General features: G+C 43.1%; 1 protein-coding gene across 1 annotated transcript in view; it reads left to right on the top strand.

Moving 5' to 3' along the window:
• Positions 1-12,321: 12,321 nt before the first annotated feature.
• The window catches only part of LOC126088459 (zwei Ig domain protein zig-8-like), a 203,599-nt gene continuing 195,210 nt past the window's right edge, over positions 12,322-20,710 (top strand). Inside the window, exons 1-2 of the mRNA XM_049906601.1 lie at positions 12,322-12,325; positions 12,434-12,681. Coding sequence (XP_049762558.1) covers positions 12,322-12,325; positions 12,434-12,681 — 252 coding nt within the window. The remainder of the gene's footprint in view (positions 12,326-12,433; positions 12,682-20,710) is intronic.

The following is a 20,710-nucleotide window of genomic DNA, read 5'->3' as shown; positions in this document are numbered from 1 at the left end:
TGAAATAAAACGGTAGACACGGGCAAACGGTAGCAACCATCAAAGCTGTCGCTCTAGTTCCGTTTTCACAATTTTGCAGCCCGCATCTCGTGGTCGTGCGGTGGCGTTCTCGCTTCCCACGCCCGGGTTCCCGGGTTCGATTCCCGGCGGGGTCAGGGATTTTCTCTGCCTCGTGATGTCCTTAGGTTAGTTAGGTTTAAGTAGTTCTAAGTTCTAGGGGACTGATGACCATAGATGTTAAGTCCCATAGTGCTCAGAGCCATTTGAATCACAATTTTGCCATCCACTCTTTGTTATTACAGACGTTATTTTTTATTGAAAGTGGAGGGATTACATTAACTTTTGTTGTGAGAAGAGGAACAAGCACCCTTCAGCATGTCAATTAATGTACAACCTGAAAGTGCCGCCACCTGCGCGCTATTCGTTGGGACCGTTTCTCAGATGCACCAATTCACTCTGCAGGATAGTATCGCTGTCTTGAAGCTTCTTGGAAAGTAAACACTGTAAGGCAAACTTGAGCTCTCACGTAAACCCTGGCCTTTCAAAGGGAATCAGTAAGAAACAATTTGTCGTTGTGTTTTGGTGGACGACTACATTTCGACAATGAACTATTTCTTAATGCAGTGTCCTCTTCTCTCTTGTCAGCTTTGTGGTGGTATATGGGGAGTTTTCGGACGGAAAGTCTTGGGCCACATCGGAGGAAACAGCTTCAAGGACGCATCACGAAATCCTCTGACTTGTAGAGTAAGACAATGCAAACGTATGATGATTCAAATGAAGCCTGTATTTAGTGCAACAATAGCTAAGTAGAAAATTATCAGTGGCACATACGCTATTTCCCGAAATTTAACAGCGCAGATCACAGAGCATGAGTGCTAAATTGTTAAGCTGAAATGACAAATCAGTGAATATAATGAAATCAACTGTCATTAAACCATGTTTGAGATGTACCTTACTTATATTGGATACGATTACGATCCGTAAAACGAATTTTAATTTAATAAATTAATAACGATAATGCAGCTAGCATTAGTAGGAAAAGGGGCATTATTACTACTAGCAGTTTCGTACTGTTTTGATTTGGTATTGGCTGCAGGACACGTATGAACATTTATTTTCAATTGACATCTGTAGTTCTGTAGTAGATAAACAATAACTGTAGCTTCTGTACTACTTTACTTATAATCATTTTGGAATGAGTAAACAGTAGCATTTTTAGCATGTTGTTGTTGTTATGGTCTTCAGTCCTGAGACTGGTTTGATGCAGCTCTCCATGCTACTCTATCCTGTGCAAGCTTCTTCATCTCCCAGTACCTACTGCAACCTACATCCTTCTGAATCTGCTTAGTGTACTCATCTCTTGGTCTCCCCCTACGATTTTTACCCTCCACGCTGCCCTCCAAAACTAAATTGGTGATCCCTTGATGCCTCAGAACATGTCCTACCAACCGATACCTTCTTCTGGTCAAGTTGTGCCACAAAATTCTCTTCTCCCCAATCCTATTCAATACTTCCTCATTAGTTATGTGATCTACCCATCTAATCTTCAGCATTCTTCTGTAGCAACACATTTCGAAAGCTTCTATTCTCTTCTTGTCCAAACTATTTACCGTCCATGTTTCACTTCCATACATGGCTACACTCCATACAAATACTTTCAGAAATGACTTCCTGACACTTAAATCTATACTCGATGTTAACAAATTTCTCTTCTTCAAAAACGCTTTCCTTGCCATTGCCAGTCTACATTTTATATCCTCTCTACTTCGAACATCATCAGTTATTTTGCTCCCCAATTAGCAAAACTCCTTTACTACTTTAAGTGTCTCATTTCCTAATCTAATACCCTCAACATCACCCGACTTAATTCGACTACATTCCATTATCTTCGTTTTGCTTTTGTTGATGTTCATCTTATATCCTCCCTTCAAGACACCATCCATAGCGTTCAACTGCTCTTCCAAGTCCTTTGCTGTCTCTGACAGAATTACAATGTCATCGGCAAACCTCAACGTTTTTATTTCTTCTCCATGGATTTTAATACCTACTCCAAATTTTTCTTTGTTTCCTTTACTGCTTGCTCAATATACAGATTGATTAACACCGGGGATAGGCTACAACCCTGTCTTACTCCCTTCCCAACCACTGCTTCTTTTTCATGTCCCTCGACTCTTATAACTGCCATCTGGTTTCTGTACAAATTGTAAATAGCCTTTCGCTCCCTGTATTTTACCCCTGCCACCTTTAGAATTTGAAAGAGAGTATTCCAGTCAACATTGTCAAAAGTTTTCTCTAAGTCTACAAATGCTAGAAACTTAGGTTTGCCTTTCCTTAATCTTTCTTCTAAGATAAGTCGTAAGGTCAGTATTGCCTCACGTGTTCCAGTTTTTCTACTGAATCCAAACTGATCTTCCCCGAGGTCGGCTTCTACCAGTTTTTCCATTCGTCTGTAAAGAATTCGTGTTAGTATTTTGCAGCTGTGGCTTATTAAACTGATTGTTCGGTAATTTTCACATCTGTCAACACCTGCTTTCTTTGGGATTGGAATTATTATATGCTTCTTGAAGTCTGAGGGTATTTCGCCTGTTTCATACATCTTGCTCACCAGATGGTAGAGTTTTGTCAGGACTGGCTCTCCCAAGGCCGTCAGTAGTTCCAATGGAATGTTGTCTACTCCGGGGGCCTTGTTTCGACTCAGGTCTTTCAGTGCTCTGTCAAACTCTTCAAGCAGTATCGTATCTCCCATTTCATCTTCATCTACATCCTCTTCCATTTCCATAATATTGTCCTCAAGTACATCACCCTTTTATAGAGCCTCTATATACTCCTTCCACCTTTCTGCTTTCCCTTCTTTGCTTACAACTGGGTTTCCATCTGAACTCTTGATGTTCATACAAGTGGTTCTCTTATCTCCAAAGGTCTCTTTAATTTTCCTGTAGGCAGTATCTATCTTACTCCTAGTGAGATAAGCCTCTACATCCTTACATTTGTCCCCTAGCCATCCCTGCTTAGCCATTTTGCACTTCCTGTCGATCTCATTTTTGAGACGTTTGTATTCCTTTTTGCCTGCTTCATTAACTGCATTTTTATATTTTCTCCTTTCATCAATTAAATTAAATATTTCTTCTGTTACCCAAGGATTTCTAAGAGCCCTGGTCTTTTTACCTACTTGATCCTCTGCTGCCTTCACTACTTCATCCCTCAAAACTACCCATTCTTCTTCTACTGTATTTCTTTTCCCAATTCCTGTCAATTGTTCCCTTATGCTCTCCCTAAAACTCTGTACAACTTCTGGTTCTTTCAGTTTATCCAGGTCCCATCTCCTTAAATTACCACCTTTTTGCAGTTTCTTCAGTTTTAATCTACAGGTCACAACCAATAAATTGTGGTCAGAGTCCACATCTGCCCTTGGAAATGTCTTACAATTTAAAACCCGGTTCCTAAATCTCTGTCTTACCATTATATAATCTATCTGATACCTTTTAGTACCTTTTAGCATATAAACAGCAATTGCTAACACCAGATTCCGTTTCATCATTCATACTTTGACAAAATCCACATACTAATGAACGAATGAGTTTATGATGAGGCTACAAGTTTACATCACTTGCTGGATCATTTAAGCCGTGAAATGTTCCATATATCTAACGGGTGAAAGAGATTGCGACGAGGCTACAAGATTACATTTCTTGTTTTATAACATAACTTTTTCGTATCTCCAAACGAAACCTGAAAGTTGTCACAAAGTAATGACACCATTCTGTGTAATTATCTATTCTGTCAGGAAATACACGCAGCAGCGTATGAGTCTCACATCTGCAATTGTAAACAGAAAGTATAATGACCATGCAAAAGCGTAATGGCTGTATGTTGTGAGATCATATAGATCTTTGCTGTAGCCGCAGGATTGTATAGAATCATTTTAGTCAAATAAAAATGGAATATCTCTTGTAAAACGATGTGATGCGGCGTAGATTTTACGCTAAATTTTATCGAGATATTTCCCCCCTGTGGAATGTCCGCCACCGTTACCTGAGTGGTCAGCACAGCAGAAGGGCCAGGGTTCGATTGGGGAAGAGTTTGTTTTCGCCCAGGGGCTAGGTGTTGTGTTGTCCTCATCATCAAAAAAATGGTTCAAATGGCTCTGAGCACTATGCGACTTAACTTCTTAGGTCATCAGTCGCCTAGAACTTAGAACTAATTAAACCTAACTAACCTAAGGACATCACACACATCCATGCCCGAGGCAGGATTCGAACCTGCAACCGTAGCGGTCGCTCGGTTCCAGACTGTAGCGCCTACAACCGCACGGCCACTCTGGCCGGCTCCGCATCATCATTCCATCGCTATGTCCGACGCGCAAGTCGCCCAGTGTGTCGGCGGCCGAACTTCCCACAATGCCGTACGCTCATTTCCGTTCCCTTGCGCAATGTGCTAAATCATTATTTGTTCTGTTAACATTTCTGCAGTGAATCAACTCACCGTGTTCCCTCACACCGGCGTCTTCTCATGGGTTTTAGTGTGTGTGAGGAAGCACACCTGCTGTGTATTTGTCAGTGTGTGCGCGGGTGTGTGCACGCGCGAGAGAGCGCACGCGCGCGTGCACGATGGTGTGTGTGTGTGTGTGTGTGTGTGTGTGTGTGTGTCTGTGTGTGTATCCTGTCAGAGCAGCAGGGAGAGGGCGATGACAGCGCCAGGCACAAACACTGCGGTCCCCGAGGCCTGCAACCCGCACTACCGCTCGCTTAACGTCCCAACCCTGCTCTGGGAACTATCACAGAACTAGACGTGTCACGCACAACGGTCGTTTTGTTCGTCGCTCACTCCATTCAGTACGCACCATTTCCAGGCACAACGCCTTTCTACTCTGGATTCCTGTACAGCGCTGCGACGGTGAAAGTGCAACGACTACTCTCCACTGCGAGTTTTTCGGAGCAATACAGTATTGTGGTACAGCCACCGCACCGTCATGAATAGGGTCAGAACTGTTGCCAGATTTAAACAATTGTTAAAATTTTAAGCACCCAGTGAAATACATGTTGTCGTACAGCATCCAATGGCACAAGTACGCAATGAATATTTTGAAAGAGATATTGACCACTGAAGAGCTGAATTCCAAACTGAATTTTATCTGGCTAAGAGTAGTATCCAGTTCGCAGCTACGAAACGTTGGCTAGACGTTTTTATTATCATGTTCCTTGATTTTTTTCTCGCTGAGGTGACCTTTACCCTGTTTAAAATGGTGTCTGAAAGTCACTGTAGTTCCAGAAATGCGCCCAAAAGAAATAAACCAGAAACACGCCCAGCAAAAATACTTTTTTAAGTCACGTCTGCAGTATGGTTTTGACATCTAGACTATTGAATTTGGCTACACTGAGGCCCAATAAACGTCAATGCAGTAATGAAACGTTGAAACAGGTTCAGTTTTGCGTGTGAGTGTTTTTAGTGGTATTTTGTCACGTTTGAAGGAGACAGACAAAAAATATCAATCCGATGTACGATATGCGTTAGACTGATGGATGAATACAGTACTGAGATCTACTTCCGATGACGTCAGCCTGCTTTGGATTATGAACTCAATAATGGACGCGTAGTAAAGCAGTAAAACTGCAGCTAGAATACTGCATTGTATCGAAGGCATTTGGAAGAGATGATGATGTTTGGTTTGTGGGGCGCTCAACTGCGTGGTGATCAGCGCCCGTACTATTATCCAATCTTTGCTCAGTCCAATTTCGCCACTTTCCTGGATGATGATGAAATGATGAGGACAACACAAACACCCAGTCATCTCGAGGCAGGCGAAAATCCCTGACCCCGCCGGGAATCGAACCCGGGACCCCGTGCTCGGGAAGCGAGAACGCTACCGCGAGACCACGAGCGGCGGACGCATTTGGAAGAGTGGATGATGTGAATAGCATTTTAAGTAATCACTGATAACTAACATGCATTGCTCTGGGATTCCTTGCGAAAAGGTGTTTCCTTTCCAGTCCAAGTGAATGCTGTTACCAGGATAGAATAATTAATTTGTTTTTCGTATGAATTTTACTACTTATTTTCGATATTTTCACCCTAGAATAAATATATATTACTTCGAATCTAATAAACTAAACACGGCTTCAGATTGTGTAAATAACAACTGATTTGTACATTTAAATGGGTAAACATTACTGTTATTTTCAAAGATAATATGTTAATAAATCCTTTTGCTTCACTGATATGTGACGTAAATGAAGCACATCAAAAGAACAAGGAATTTTTTCTGCTTTATTTGTGTATATAAAACATAAAAGTAATGTGAAATATGAAGTACTCGCTTTCATAAATAAAATTTAAGCACACTATTTTTTAAATTTGTATCTTCCTTAAAAATTTCATATCTTGGATATATGTCACTTGCGAAATACGCCTTTATTTGCGTCAGGGAAATATGATGTGAGAATTTCCTTTAACAGATATACCTGCCGATTTGTACTACCTATGGAAGTTTTTTGATAATAACTTTGTCATCCTGACCCAAACAGAGCTCGATTTGACATACATGGGATAACCTGAAGAATTTGAGCTCTAATAGGACTGCTGATCACAACGAATCTAGAGAGAAGGTTTGTCCAGCAGTGGGCGTCGTCATCACATATCGTGCTGCATGGTCTGGCCGAATTACAGGAATTGTAGTGCATCCTATACTGAAATGTGAGAGACTAAAATTTCATATTGTGCTGTTTACTCCAATCGCAGGGACGTCGTACTAGGTATCCATACCATTGCGTTATCTTTCACAATGATACGCTCACACACACACACACACACACACACACACAGACATACACACACATACACAGTGTCGTAGCGCCTCACGCGGTTTCACTTGATGGTGAACGCCTTTCAACTTAGGAACATGAATGTGGTGGAGGAGTTAAATGACGAAATGCAAAAGCACTACCAATTCTAATAAGCAGCTGAAATCCTAATGGCTGGTAATGCTTGATAGCGTTGAGATTTCCACTCACCGTTTACATGATCTTGACGGACATTAATGATTATCATACAAGAATATCAAGTTGGGGAACTTAAAATTGAAAACAGACGAGGTAGCATAAGCTCTGACCTCTATTTTGGACAAGGGAGAGAGAAGTCCAAGCGGAATTTAAGCATAAATATCTATTACAGCAGAAACCTCAACAGCATGTTACATGCCGATTTAATTTAACTGATTCTTTGACAAGAGAGTCTCAACAGCTGGAAGTTTATGCCAAAATCTCCGTGTTGTTGTATTCCATAGAGTGACTAATGCCAGAACAATGTTCTGCAATAGCTCATTTCCTCGACAGTTGTAAGCGTGTGTGACGCCTACGTTCAGTACACCTTTCCTTCACTGTCCTGATATTTTGAATGATATATGACATCCAATAGCTGCAAGGAATACAGTAGACACCTAGTTTACGCAAACCATGATCACTCTTAACGGAACCTAAAGGATAAATAAACGCAACTGTCATGTGACTAAGCTCTCTGGTTGGGTAAACCGTTCGCCGGGTGAGGGTCTTTCAATTTGACGCCACTTCGGCGACTTTCGCGTCGACAGGGATGAAATGATGATGATTAGGACGACACAACACCCAGTCCATGAGCGGATAAAATCTGCGACCCACCCAGGAATCGAACCCGGTCACTTACTATTGACATTCTGTCACACCGACCACTCAGCTACCGGGGGCGGACACCTAAAGGATTCTAATTATACACTCCTGGAAATGGAAAAAAGAACACATTGACACCGGTGTGTCAGACCCACCATACTTGCTCCGGACACTGCGAGAGGGCTGTACAAGCAATGATCACACGCACGGCACAGCGGACACACCAGGAACCGCGGTGTTGGCCGTCGAATGGCGCTAGCTGCGCAGCATTTGTGCACCGTCGCCGTCAGTGTCAGCCAGTTTGCCGTGGCATACGGAGCTCCATCGCAGTCTTTAACACTGGTAGCATGCCGCGACAGCGTGGACGTGAACCGTATGTGCAGTTGACGGACTTTGAGCGAGGGCGTATAGTGGGCATGCGGGAGGCCGGGTGGACGTACCGCCGAATTGCTCAACACGTGGGGCGTGAGGTCTCCACAGTACTCCGATGTTGTCGCCAGTGGTCGGCGGAAGGTGCACGTGCCCGTCGACCTGGGACCGGACCGCAGCGACGCACGGATGCACGCCAAGACCGTAGGATCCTACGCAGTGCCGTAGGGGACCGCATCGCCACTTCCCAGCAAATTAGGGACACTGTTGCTCCTGGGGTATCGGCGAGGACCATTCGCAACCGTCTCCATGAAGCTGGGCTACGGTCCCGCACACCGTTAGGCCGTCTTCCGCTCACGCCCCAACATCGTGCAGCCCGCCACCAGAGGTGTCGCGACAGGCGTGAATGGAGGGACGAATGGAGACGTGTCGTCTTCAGCGATGAGAGTCGCTTCTGCCTTGGTGCCAATGATGGTCGTATGCGTATTTGGCGCCGTGCAGGTGAGTGCCACAATCAGGACTGCATATGACCGAGGCACACAGGGCCAACACCCGGCATCATGGTGTGGGGAGCGATCTCCTACAATGGCCGTACACCACTGGTGATCGTCGAGGGGACACTGAATAGTGCACGGTACATCCAAACCGTCATCGAACCCATCGTTATACCTTTCCTAGACCGGCAAGGAACTTGCTGTTCCAACAGGACAATGCACGTCCGCATGTATCCCGTGCCACCCAACGTGCTCTAGAAGGTGTAAGTCAACTACCCTGGCCTGCAAGATCTCCGGATCTGTCCCCCATTGAGCATGTTTGGGACTGGATGAAGCGTCGTCTCACGCGGTCTGCACGTCCAGCACGAACGCTGGTCCAACTGAGGCGCCAGGTGGAAATGGCATGGCAAGCCGTTCCACAGGACTACATCCAGCATCTCTACGATCGTCTCCATGGGAGAATAGCAGCCTGCATTGCTGCGAAAGGTGGATATACACTGTACTAGTGCCGACATTGTGCATGCTCTGTTGCCTGTGTCTATGTGCCTGTGGTTCTGTCAGTGTGATCATGTGATGTATCTGACCCCAGGAATGTGTCAAATAAGTTTCCCCTTCCTGGGACAATGAATTCAGGGTGTTCTTATTGCAATTCCCAGGAGTGTAGATGGAGGTCGAAGAAACATTTTGGATCATATTTCTACAGAATATGACTAGTCTTATTGGACATCTTCCCTGTATAAGACAGGATGGCCGTAGACGCTGTTTCCAACTCGATTGAGTCGATAGCGCAACGCAGGCGCGAGCTCGTCCATTCTGACGGAAGGTGACCTCAAGAGGGGTTAACTCAGCTGACAAACTCTCAGGGCCTGAAATGACGTTGGCACTGTGAACTGGTATACGAAGTACCCCTTCGCGGTAAGCCTGTAGATATGTGTGAATAGGCTTCCTATAAACGGCATGTCCCAACGTACTATCAAGCATCCTCCTGACCAAACGTCAAGGAGGGGGAAGACAGCCATCTTTTTTCACCGCCATCGTGGTGCATTGAACTGAGGTGTTTCGGAAAGTCGTCCAAAATGGCAATGCTACAGTTGTCCTGGATAATCAGAATTGCGTTCTAAAGATGCAATCTTTACTATCTGACTTAGCATATCGCAACATCTGTGCTGATAGCAGAACAATTGTTGATAGAAACACTGATAATCTCCTAAAGTGTAGTTCATTTTCTCAAGAAATTATCAAGAATCTTAATACTTAATGTATTCCCTCCTAGGTTATAAAGCCCTACGAAACTCAAGAAGCAAGGAGTTCCTCTTCAGCCGGCCTCTGTGGTCGAGCAGTTCTAGACGCATCAGTCCGGAACCACGCGGCTGCTACGGTTGCAGGTTCAAATCCCTCCTCGGGCTTGGATGTGTGTGATGTCCTTAGGTTAGTTAGGCTTATGTAGTTCTAAGTCTAGGGGACTGATGACCTGAGATGTTAAGTCCCATGGTGCTTAGAGCCATTTGAACCAATAATTATTCCTTCATCCATGGGTTATTTGGAAGTCACTGCAACAAGGACTGCATCCGTTTTAATAAGACATGAAGGCTGCTGAATTCAGTGCATTAAACACTTTCGACACCACTCAGCAAATATATTCTACATATTTTAAAAATTAAAAGAAACTGTGTGAATACACACCGAATTATAGAAAGAACAGATACCAGTTTATAAACACACACACGGACAGATCACAGATATTACTAACACGCGTCCGATAGCTGATAACGAAGTTCAGCAGATTGCAGCAAAGTCCACAACACAATGATGTATGTGTGTCTTCGTATTCTTATTGCTGCGGAGTTGAAATTTCGTATAGCAGTAATCAGAATAACTGCTCTGAAGCGGGAAGAGAGCAACTTCTGCAAAAATTTAACCAGAAAATTAAACTATTACTGAGTCATAGAATATCAGGGCTTGCCAGAACTGTTTATAACTTCGATTTACGATGTGCAAATAATACTTTATAAATACTAAAGTGTAAATATTTCAGCCAACTGATGGTTCCTTTCAAATGCTAAAGAAGAAATGCGTATGACAAGAAATATTCGTGTTAATCAACTGTAACTAGACGGAATTAAAGTGATAACTATCAGCGTAACACATGGGATGTGCTTCTTGACCCGACTGTTTCTTAAGTTTTCTGTAACCCACGAAACCTTATGCGAGCCGTTACTGAGTCATCTTCTCTTTTTACACGCGAGTTGGAAATGCACGCTCATCTCACGCAACTCTTTACAATGAATAAAATCCGAAAGGCTTCAAGTAACTGAGTTGGTTTCTACGTGCGCTGGGCCGTGCAGAAACCTCAAGGTAACCGTTCCATTTACAGGACAAAGCCACTGCGTATATTCTCGAAAGTCGCACTATCGGAGATTAGAACTACGGCTCTGACTGGCACTAGCTTTAGTCAGGGACTCATAACGGTTTATTAATTATATTTTGGGCGTTGAGATTTTATTCCGTCATTGTGTAAACATACGTTATCACGTGTTTTATGGGGGTGTTCCCACTTCTTAGAAACTTATCGTAACATATGAAAATTAACGTAAATTTATTTTGAGTAGCGTGCAGGCACCATCCTAAATATGCACATACGAGGGGTGTCCAGAAAGTAAGTTCCGATCGGTGGCGAAATGGAAACGACTACGAAAATCCGATAAAGCTTTGCACAGAACTGTTGGGCAGTGTCTCTAGTATGACCCTAGATAGCATCACGTCGCTCTTCTTATTTCTGAGTTCACAGTAAGCGCGTAAAGATGTCTAGAAAATAGTGTCTCCCGCCAAGTACAAGGGCCTGGTGAAATATTCGCCTGAAGCTATCCAGCCAACATTACGTAACTGTCATCGGTTTTTTCTTCAAGACAATTTTCAGCCGCACTTTTCAGGGTCAATGAAGATGCTCCTGCATCGTTTTCAATTGGAAATGTTTAGTTACCCACAATACAGCCCGTAATTACCTCCATCTGCCTTTTATCTCTGCTCACATGAACAGCTGGCTTTGAAGACAACGTTTTGGTACAGACCACGAGCTGTAGGCCAGCGTAGAGATTGGCGGAAAGCACTGGGGGCTGCCTTCTATGACGAGGGTGTTGGAAAGTAGGTACAACGCTACGACAAAGTCAGAACGGCGACTATGTAGAGAAATAGCTGGAAGGTGTAGCTAAATATTACAAACGAAACATCTCTTATTTTCACTGTGGGTTCCATTTCGCGATCAATCGGAACTTTCTGGACAGCCCTCGTATATACCAAAGAGCTATGTAAATTCGAATGTATATTGAATAAAGTACTTTCCCTTCATTTGATTTCGAAGACATATGAGGTATGTGCTGGCGAAGCCTTAAAATCGATTAGCATTGGCATGTCGGATCCTGTATGTTATTTGGGACTGGGACAACACAGCAGCTGGCCGGAGTGGCCGAGCGGTTAAAGGCGCTACAGTCTGGAACCACACGACCGCTACGGTCGCAGGTTCGAATCCTGCCTCGGGCATGGATGTGTGTGATGTCCTTAGGTTAGTTAGGTTTCAGTAGTTCTAAGTTCTAGGGGACTTATGACCACAGCAGTTGAGTCCCATAGTGCTCAGAGCCATTTGAACCATTTGAGCAACACAGCATATGGGCAACAGCCCAATCACCACCTGTGCCACCAATTTCAAGTCGTTCCATGTTTTCGCGGCAGCCAAGAATACAGCATATGGCACTAAATAAATAAACGTTTCAGCAGCGTGAAGAGCGAGGATAGCTGTCCTAATGCCAGAGCGGATTTTATGCGAAATGCGTAACAATGCTTTGTAGACTAGGATAGCCGTTGACCCCTGAACTGACTTCCTCCGTTCCTCAGACGCCGCACGCTGTCCCTCGTTGACGACGGCTGACCTTTCGGCAGGTGCGGCCTGGAGCGCGGTCCCCGCCCAGCGGCAGACGCGGCCGCCGGCGCTGGCGGTGCCGCTGGCCGCCGCCCTGGTGGCCGCCGCCCCCACGGAGGCGGCGCCGGGGGCGGACTGGCCGCTCGACGCGTCCGACGTGCCGCCGCCCGCCGTGCGCTTCGTCACCGACAACTCCAGCATCGTCACCGCGCAGACCGGCTCCACGGCGCTCATCCCCTGCGTTGTCAGCAACCTGGGTGACGGCATGGTGAGTCCGTGTTGCATCAGTTCTGTCTAGCGATAACAAGAGTCGGTATAGAAGAGATAGGGGATCAAGTATTAGAATTTAGACGAGCTTTGGAAGATTTAAGGTCATATAAGGCCATAGAGATGTATAACACTCCATCAGAATTTCTAAAATCATTGAGGTAGATGGCAACAAAACGGTTATTCCTATTGGTTTGTTGAATTTCTGAACCTGGCAATATACCACCTGACTTTCCGAGAAACATCATCCACACAAAAACCTCCTGGCAGATTAAAACTGTGTGCCGGACCGAGACTCGAACTCGGGATCTATACCTTTCGCGGGCAAAGGTCCCGAGTTCGAGTGTCGGTCCGGCACACTGTTTTAACCTGCCAGGAAGTTTCATATCAGCGCACACTCTGCTGTAGAGTGAAAATTTCATTCTAGAATCATCCACACAATTTCGTAAATGGAAAGAGCTTACAATTGCGAGAAGTATCGCACAACCAGCTTAACAGCTCATACATCCAAGCTGCTTACAAGTATAATATAAAGAAAAAAGGAAAAGAATATTAAGGAGGCATTAGATGAGAATCAGTTTCCTTTAGGAAAGGCAATTCGGACGTTGCCGTTGATAATGGAAGTGAGACTAGGATTTGTACAACAACAAAAAAAGTTCGAAAATGTCAAACAGTGCACGATGATCGAAATTCTGAGGAAAATAGGTGTAAGATATAGCGAAAGACGAATAATATACAATACGTGCAAGCAACTACGATGGAACAATAAGGCCACGTACGGAGCTCTCGGATTAAATAGGGTGGAAGACAGGGTTGCAACCTTTCGCTCCGACTGTCAGTTTATACATTGAAGAAGCAGTTACGTAAATAAAAGATCAAGAGCGGAATTAAAATCCAAGGTGAAAGAATATCACTGATAAGATTCGCTCCTCACATTGCGATACCCAGCTTACGTGAAGAGGAATTAAAGGATGTGTGAATGTGATGTACAGTGTAATGAGTACAAAATATGGATTAAGAGTAAAACGATGAAAGACGAAAGTGACGAGAAGTAACAGTAATGAGAAGAGCGCGAAGTTAATATCAGTCTTGGTGATCACGAAGTAGATGAAGTTAAGGAATTCTGCTACCTAGGCAGCAAAATAACCCATAACGGACGGAACAGGGGGGACATCAAAAGCAGACTAGTATTAGCAAAGACGGTATTCCGACCTAGAGAAGTGTACTAGTATCAAACATAGGCCTTCATTGGAGGAAAAATTTCTGAGAATGTAAGTTTTGAGCATAGCTTTGTATGGTACTGAAACATGGGCATTGTCAAAACTGGAGCAGAGTAGAAGCATTTGAGATTTAGTGTTGCAGCAGGAAATTAGGTGACTGATAAGGTATGGAATGAGAAGATTCCCCAGAGAACCGGCGAGGAAAGCTTGAATGGAAAACACTACTGGCAAGGAGCAGGAATAGGGTTCAGAATATCTCTTATGACATCACGGAACAACATCCGTTAACTAGAGAAAGTCGTAAAGGGTAAAAACTGTAAACGAGGGATGATAGAAGAGGGAGCTGTAGAGGACAAGAAACCGTAGAGGAAGACAGAGATTGGAATTTATCCAGGAAATAATTGAGGACGTAGGTTGCAATTGCCACTCTAAGATGACGGGGTTCGTGGCGAGCACAATCAAACAAGTCAGCAGACTGATGACTCAAAACAAAAAAAGAAATCGATTTCGACACAGACAACTGTTGTCATACCTTTGGAATAATCAGTCATGTAGTGGTTATTTCGTCAGTGCCACCTCAGAAAACGTTCTTCCACAAAACAGTATAGTGATGAGATGTTTCACGTGCTCTTATGGATTTAGCAACGACACTACCGTAAGTCGCGACGGTATTTTGATTGATTTGATGCTCTAGTCCATTTTTCCCAATGTTTGGCCAGTATTTTCCTCTAAACTACACCAATTATCCCACATTATTTGATTTACGTATTCAATTTCTGATCTGTACGTTACTGATATTCCCTGTCAATACCCCTTCCAGTGGCAAGTTATCCATTCCTGGGTTCTGAGGAATCTATCTTTATTAAGGACCTTTACTTCTCATCTTATGTGTATAGTATTTTGATTGGCTGTCCTCTTAGCGTTTAACGTTCTTTGAATACGCGTCTTTGAAGTTACTCCAGTGTCCTTTTTCCTCGATTTTCTATGGCTCTTCTCCTTCATACAATTCTGTACTTTCAGAAAGCTTTTCGTCTTTCCCTTCTCAATATCTAGTACTAACTGTATTCCTTTATGTAAGGAAACGCTCTCCACCAGTGCAAATCTACTTCTGACATCTTTTTGAAGATCTTCTCCATGGTCTTAAATGAGCCATTCTATTTTCTGGTGCATAGCAGATAAAATTCTTTTTTTGCAAATATAAATTCCACTGCTGCACCTTACCACGATTTTTTATATTCTTTTGAATAGTCCATACTTTGAAACTATCTCTGGGTTCGCAGCAGTTCTCAAGACCTGCTGTGTAAAATTATAGTTGATAGTGTCAGCATAAAGATTCAATATCTTATAAATTTCATTATAACATATTTATACTGATATTATTTCACGTAATAGACAACAGAAACTTAATGTCTACACAATATAAAATGTAGCTTAGGTCAGAGATAATTCTGCACACCTGTTTCCGTGTACGCTCTGATGCCTGCCGTGCTTCGCTCAGTGTGTAATCGTACTTTCTGAATTGCACAATCGATTCACATCATCCGCTACAGTGTTGATCCAAATATTATGTTAAACAATGCGATATACCCCTCACTACCACTCTTCATTCCTCTCGTCTGCGCTTTATGATTATGCCGTATGCTGTTCATTCTATTTCATATGTTTTGCAATTGTTCCTTACATCCTGCTGTGCCAGGTACAAAACGGCACTATGTATCTGCTTCGTACGCTGTTTATTTTCGTAAATCATTCAGCAAATCGACGTTTAAATTCACTTAAGATGGATCCCTGACTAATGGTCAGTAGCGTACTAGCACACAGAACCGTCAGGAAGAATTTTGTCCAAATATCGCGATGCCCTCATTGTAATTAAAAAACTCAATTCTTGCTCAATGCTTTCTGTTGCTTGGAATTGTATTCATTTATTTAGTTAACAAGTATGTTACTGGTATCGGAAATATACGAGTATAGTTACTCTAGACACAAGGATTTTAGATCACGTTTTGAATACTACGATCTTTGGTAACCATCACAGGTAAAAGACTGTTAGTGACGGATATGGTAGCCTACCCAGTTGTACTAATGGTTGGTATTAGAAGGCTTTGAGTACAAATAGCGCAGAATAACAGCCTGAAAAAGTAAGTTATTATTTCAAAACTTCCATCAGGTTAAATTTCATAAATTCCATACAACTTTTTTTTTACTTCAACGTAAACCACGAAGTATAAAAACCCAGTGAATTAACTGTCCAGATTAAAATACGGTTGCTGAAACAAAATGTTTTAAATCCTTACGGAAAGTATAGTTGACTCATATACACAACACAACCAGTTTGATTTGATCCCTTCGTCAACATCCAATATGGTTCAGGCCACAGTACTGCCAAAACCCGGTTACACAGACGTTAATTACAATTTGGATGTACATCTTCAAGGAAAGCGAATTACTCTTGCCGTACTATCGGTGACTACCCACACCCACTGATTATAATACTGGCACTTGCCTAACATACGCTTACAGCAAAACTACCACAATTTAGAAGTACTTGAAGAAACTTCCCAAAATCTTAATAACAACTGTCATCATAACCATGAGTACTAACTCAGGTCACCGTGTTGTATTAGCAAGCAAACACCATAAAACTTTAGTCCAACTGTATTCTAAAAGACTCGATAATAATTAGAATAAAAGGGGTTCGCTCTCTATATACGCAACAGTGCCTGTAACAGTCTCCTGCAGTGCGCTCGACAATTGCGTCAAATATGTTAGATTTACGCTAGGCTAAGACAAACACACACAGGCACATCTATATATACATACACTGCTCGTGACGTTTATAATGCGCAATCCAGTGTCAACAGAAAGCATCTGTTTATTTCTCACTACCAACAAAATTATTTTACATCGGAATCTTGCGAGATCTTTCAATGGAGCACTTACAAGTTACTATATTATGCATTTGTGATAAGAGGGACATTAGAACTGTCATAAACAGCTGTCCTATAGCGACTCAGAGTCTGTTCTGCATTTTGCGCGCACCAGGGCAGTGCTTTTGCTGCTGGAGTACTGTTTCTTCATTTAGTTTTTCTGTCCCTTTTACTACTTACCAATAAAACAGATATCGTACTACACTAACCTCGAATCGCCCTGTCAAATGAGCACGCAAAATGGCAACCTTTTTAGGTGTAATGAGAAAGAAACCGGCGCTTTGCATCGACACTTGGCGTGGCTTGAAAGAAGTGGTAAGCTCTGTTTGTTTGGGCTGACTCCAGATACACAATGCTAAAACTAAATATCAAATAACTGTCAAAGCTAAACAAAAAAATGCCCTGGGTGTCTCTTACACTAAAGCAGCAAAGAAACTCGTATTGGCATGCATATTCAAATACTGAGATGTGTAAACATGCACAATACGACGCTGCGAAAGGCAACGCCTGTGTAAGACAACAGTGTCTGGAGCAGTTAGATTGGTTACTACTGCTACAATAGCAGGTTATCAAGATTTAAGGAAGTTAGAACGTCATTTTATAGTCCGCTCACGAGCGATGGGACACAGCATCTCAGACATGAAATGTGGTTTTTCCCGTACAACCATTTCACGAGTGTACCGTGAATATCAGGAATACGGTAAAACATCAAATTTCCGACATCGCTGCGGCCGGAAAAAGGTCCTACAAGAACGGGACAAACGACGACTGAAGAGAATCGTTCAACGTGACAGAAGTGCAACTCTTCCGCAAATTGCTGCAGGTTTCAATGCTGGGCCATTAACAAGTGTCAGCGTGCGTTCGACGACATGTCATGGACAGGGACTTTCGGAGCCACTCGTGTACCCTTGATTACTGAATGCCACAAAGCCTTAAGCCACGCCTTGGCTCGTCAACACCGACAGTGGACTGTCTATGACTGGCAACATGTTGCCTGACCCCGTTTAAAATCGTATCGAGTGGATGGACGTGTAAGGATATGCAGACTAGTTCATGGAGGGAATGGACCATGCATTTCAGTCGAAGACTGTTCAAGCTTGTGGAGGCTCTGTAATGTTGTAGGACGTGTGCAGTAGGAGTGGTATGGGGCCGCTGATATATCTAGATACGACTTTGACAGGTTACACTTACGTAAGCATCCTGTCTGATCACCTGTATCTATTCATGACTATGGGACATTCCGACGGTCTTGGGCAGTTCCAGCAGGACAATGCGACACCCAAACGTCCAGCACTGCTACAGAATGGCTCCAAGAACACTCTTCTCAGCCTAAATACTTCCGCTGGCCACCAAACTACCTATACATGAACATAATTGAGCACATCTGGGTTGCGTTGCAACGTGCTGTGACCTGGAAGTTTCATGGTGTCAATTCCTTCCATCGCTACTTCAGACATTAGTGAAGTACATGCCACGTCGTTTTGCGGCTCTTCGGTATATATAAGGCAGTCGCAGAAAATTTCCTCCAGAATACAAACTAAAATGTTGAGTGATCTCAGCCGGCCGAAGTGGCCGCGCGGTTCTGGCGCTGCAGTCTGGCACCGCGAGACCGCTACGGTCGCAGGTTCGAATCCTGCCTCGGGCATCGATGTGATGTCCTTAGGTTAGTTAGGTTTAACTAGTTCGAAGTTCTAGAGGACTAATGACCTCAGCAGTTGAGTCCCATAGTGCTCAGAGCCATTTGAACCATTTTTTTGAGTGATCTCAGTGAACACTGATACAGCTACAAGAGCCATGAAAGGTACAATGTTATGCGACAGTTTTTCGGAACGTATGTTAATTAATATAAATTCAGATTAGAGAGTCACCTCCGACTTGAATAATTAATTACAGTCAGACAATTTAACTGGATTTAAGTGTATGAGAGATGGTTCGTTTCTGTACTAATCTAAAACTAATTTTCCTTCTAGTTGGAGGTTAAGGCATCTTCTCGAAGCCAAAGCACATTGGGCGACAGAGATACAGCGCTGAGCCCTGGAGTGTCCTTGGACCATTATGTAAACGTGCTGTTGTACAAATCCTGTTGCCACTTTCACACCAGCGCTACAGGCTGGCCATCCAGATAAAATTAAATAATTTCACCGTGCCTAGCCGTAAACTGTATCTCTCTTATGTCTACTTCCTCGTTACCTATCATTTACCTAACTATCAATTTACATGTTAACCCAATGTGTACAAGTAGTACATTACTGACCCTACTATGTATGTCGAATGTCCGTAATTATCAGAGTGATTTTGCCAAGTAGTCCTGAAACGAAAAGGAGCAAAGAAGGACATGTGGACATCTGGCCGGAAATGAATTGCAAGGCAGCTAGACCAACTTTAAAGTAGAGATATAAGGCCTTTGACAGTGCAGGTTTCCATGGCTCAAATTACTCGTCATAACAAACCGGAAATGTGGCAATGTTCCGCCTACACTCGTGTTTCATAGCTATGGTGGTAATGAACAATCACCACCGGTCCAGCGTCAATGTATGGTCGATATGCCTCCATACGGAAGTGTGGAAGTGACCTGTAACACCATCATGTAGTAACCATATTATTCTTCGTACCAATAAAGGCACATCTTCCGACGGGGATATGCCTCACATGTGAGATGTTGTGGAAGGATGACAGGTTGTCGCCAAACATACCTGACCACACACTGAGACTCAAGCGGTGCTGATGGTTCACTGCCAATAAGCCACTAAAACATTAGTACAAACGTACACATTTCCACATACCTGGTGTTTTCTCATTCCTACACTGTCCAAAATCATCATGTTGATTAGAAACGCCGCTGCAGTTTTATTGCGTTTAGTAACATTGGTTATTGCATCAGGCGACATCCTGAAATGAAATAAAACTTTAAATAATACCACGAAGTGTTACAATGGAGGTCAAATCTTTTGCCTAAAGCGGATGACTGCAAGTAATACGAAATATGGTAAAGACCAATACTTGCAATTTCAGCACAATGCTGTAGTACTTACAATTCTTCCTTCCCCTCCCCCTCCCCTCACCCCAACCACCCATCCGTATCCGAAGAATTTTACTCCATTCTAAAAGTCATGTCGCTCGCACGATAAACCAATGTAGAAGAAAAAGTCGGAGCCCAAAATTGGATGTAGGTAAGCAGTTGAAAGGCGGTGGTATGGGGGAACAGGATGAAACAGATAAAGGTGTAAACCGGAGTAAACCATACCACGTTCAAGTGGATCCAACTTTACGGAGTACAGAACAGCACCGCGGCAGAGCGCTGATTATCGCGGAAACAAATGACGGGCTACAAGCCTTGTGGCGCATGCGCAGAAGCACTAGGCACACTATGAGCGTAAGGAAATTACTAAATATCGGCTGTACACTAGTTTACAATGACAAATACTACAACAGAAAATATAAACTGGGTACTATTGACAGATCTATATGGTGTACTTTGGGAAACTATCAAAAATGTTCATATCCAACTTCAAATTCGTGTACCTGGCTCGGAACGTATTTCCAGTCACACGTACATCAGAACTCTTTTTCTCTTAATAATTTCAGTGATCGTGTCCTTCAGTTCGTCCTGAATTAGCAAAATGTCAGTGAACGTAGAATTAGGATGTGCTATAAGTCCAACGTATTCATTAAATTTTGAATATATTATAGGATTTTTCTTCACCTAATTCACAGCATTTAGAAGGAAATTGTGAAATTAGGTCAGTCATCTATAGAACGTATATCAACATCTAAGAACACTTTTATCAGCTGTGATTTATTACGGCTCTTGTCGTAGAGATAGTAGACGAGCGACAGTTCAAAGATGTCATGTGCGACACAGCATACGATTGTATGCAATAGT

The sequence above is a fragment of the Schistocerca cancellata genome, chromosome 6, assembly GCF_023864275.1.
Source record: "Schistocerca cancellata isolate TAMUIC-IGC-003103 chromosome 6, iqSchCanc2.1, whole genome shotgun sequence".
Lineage (NCBI taxonomy): Eukaryota > Metazoa > Arthropoda > Insecta > Orthoptera > Acrididae > Schistocerca > Schistocerca cancellata.
This window is presented reverse-complemented; position numbering and strand designations above follow the sequence as displayed.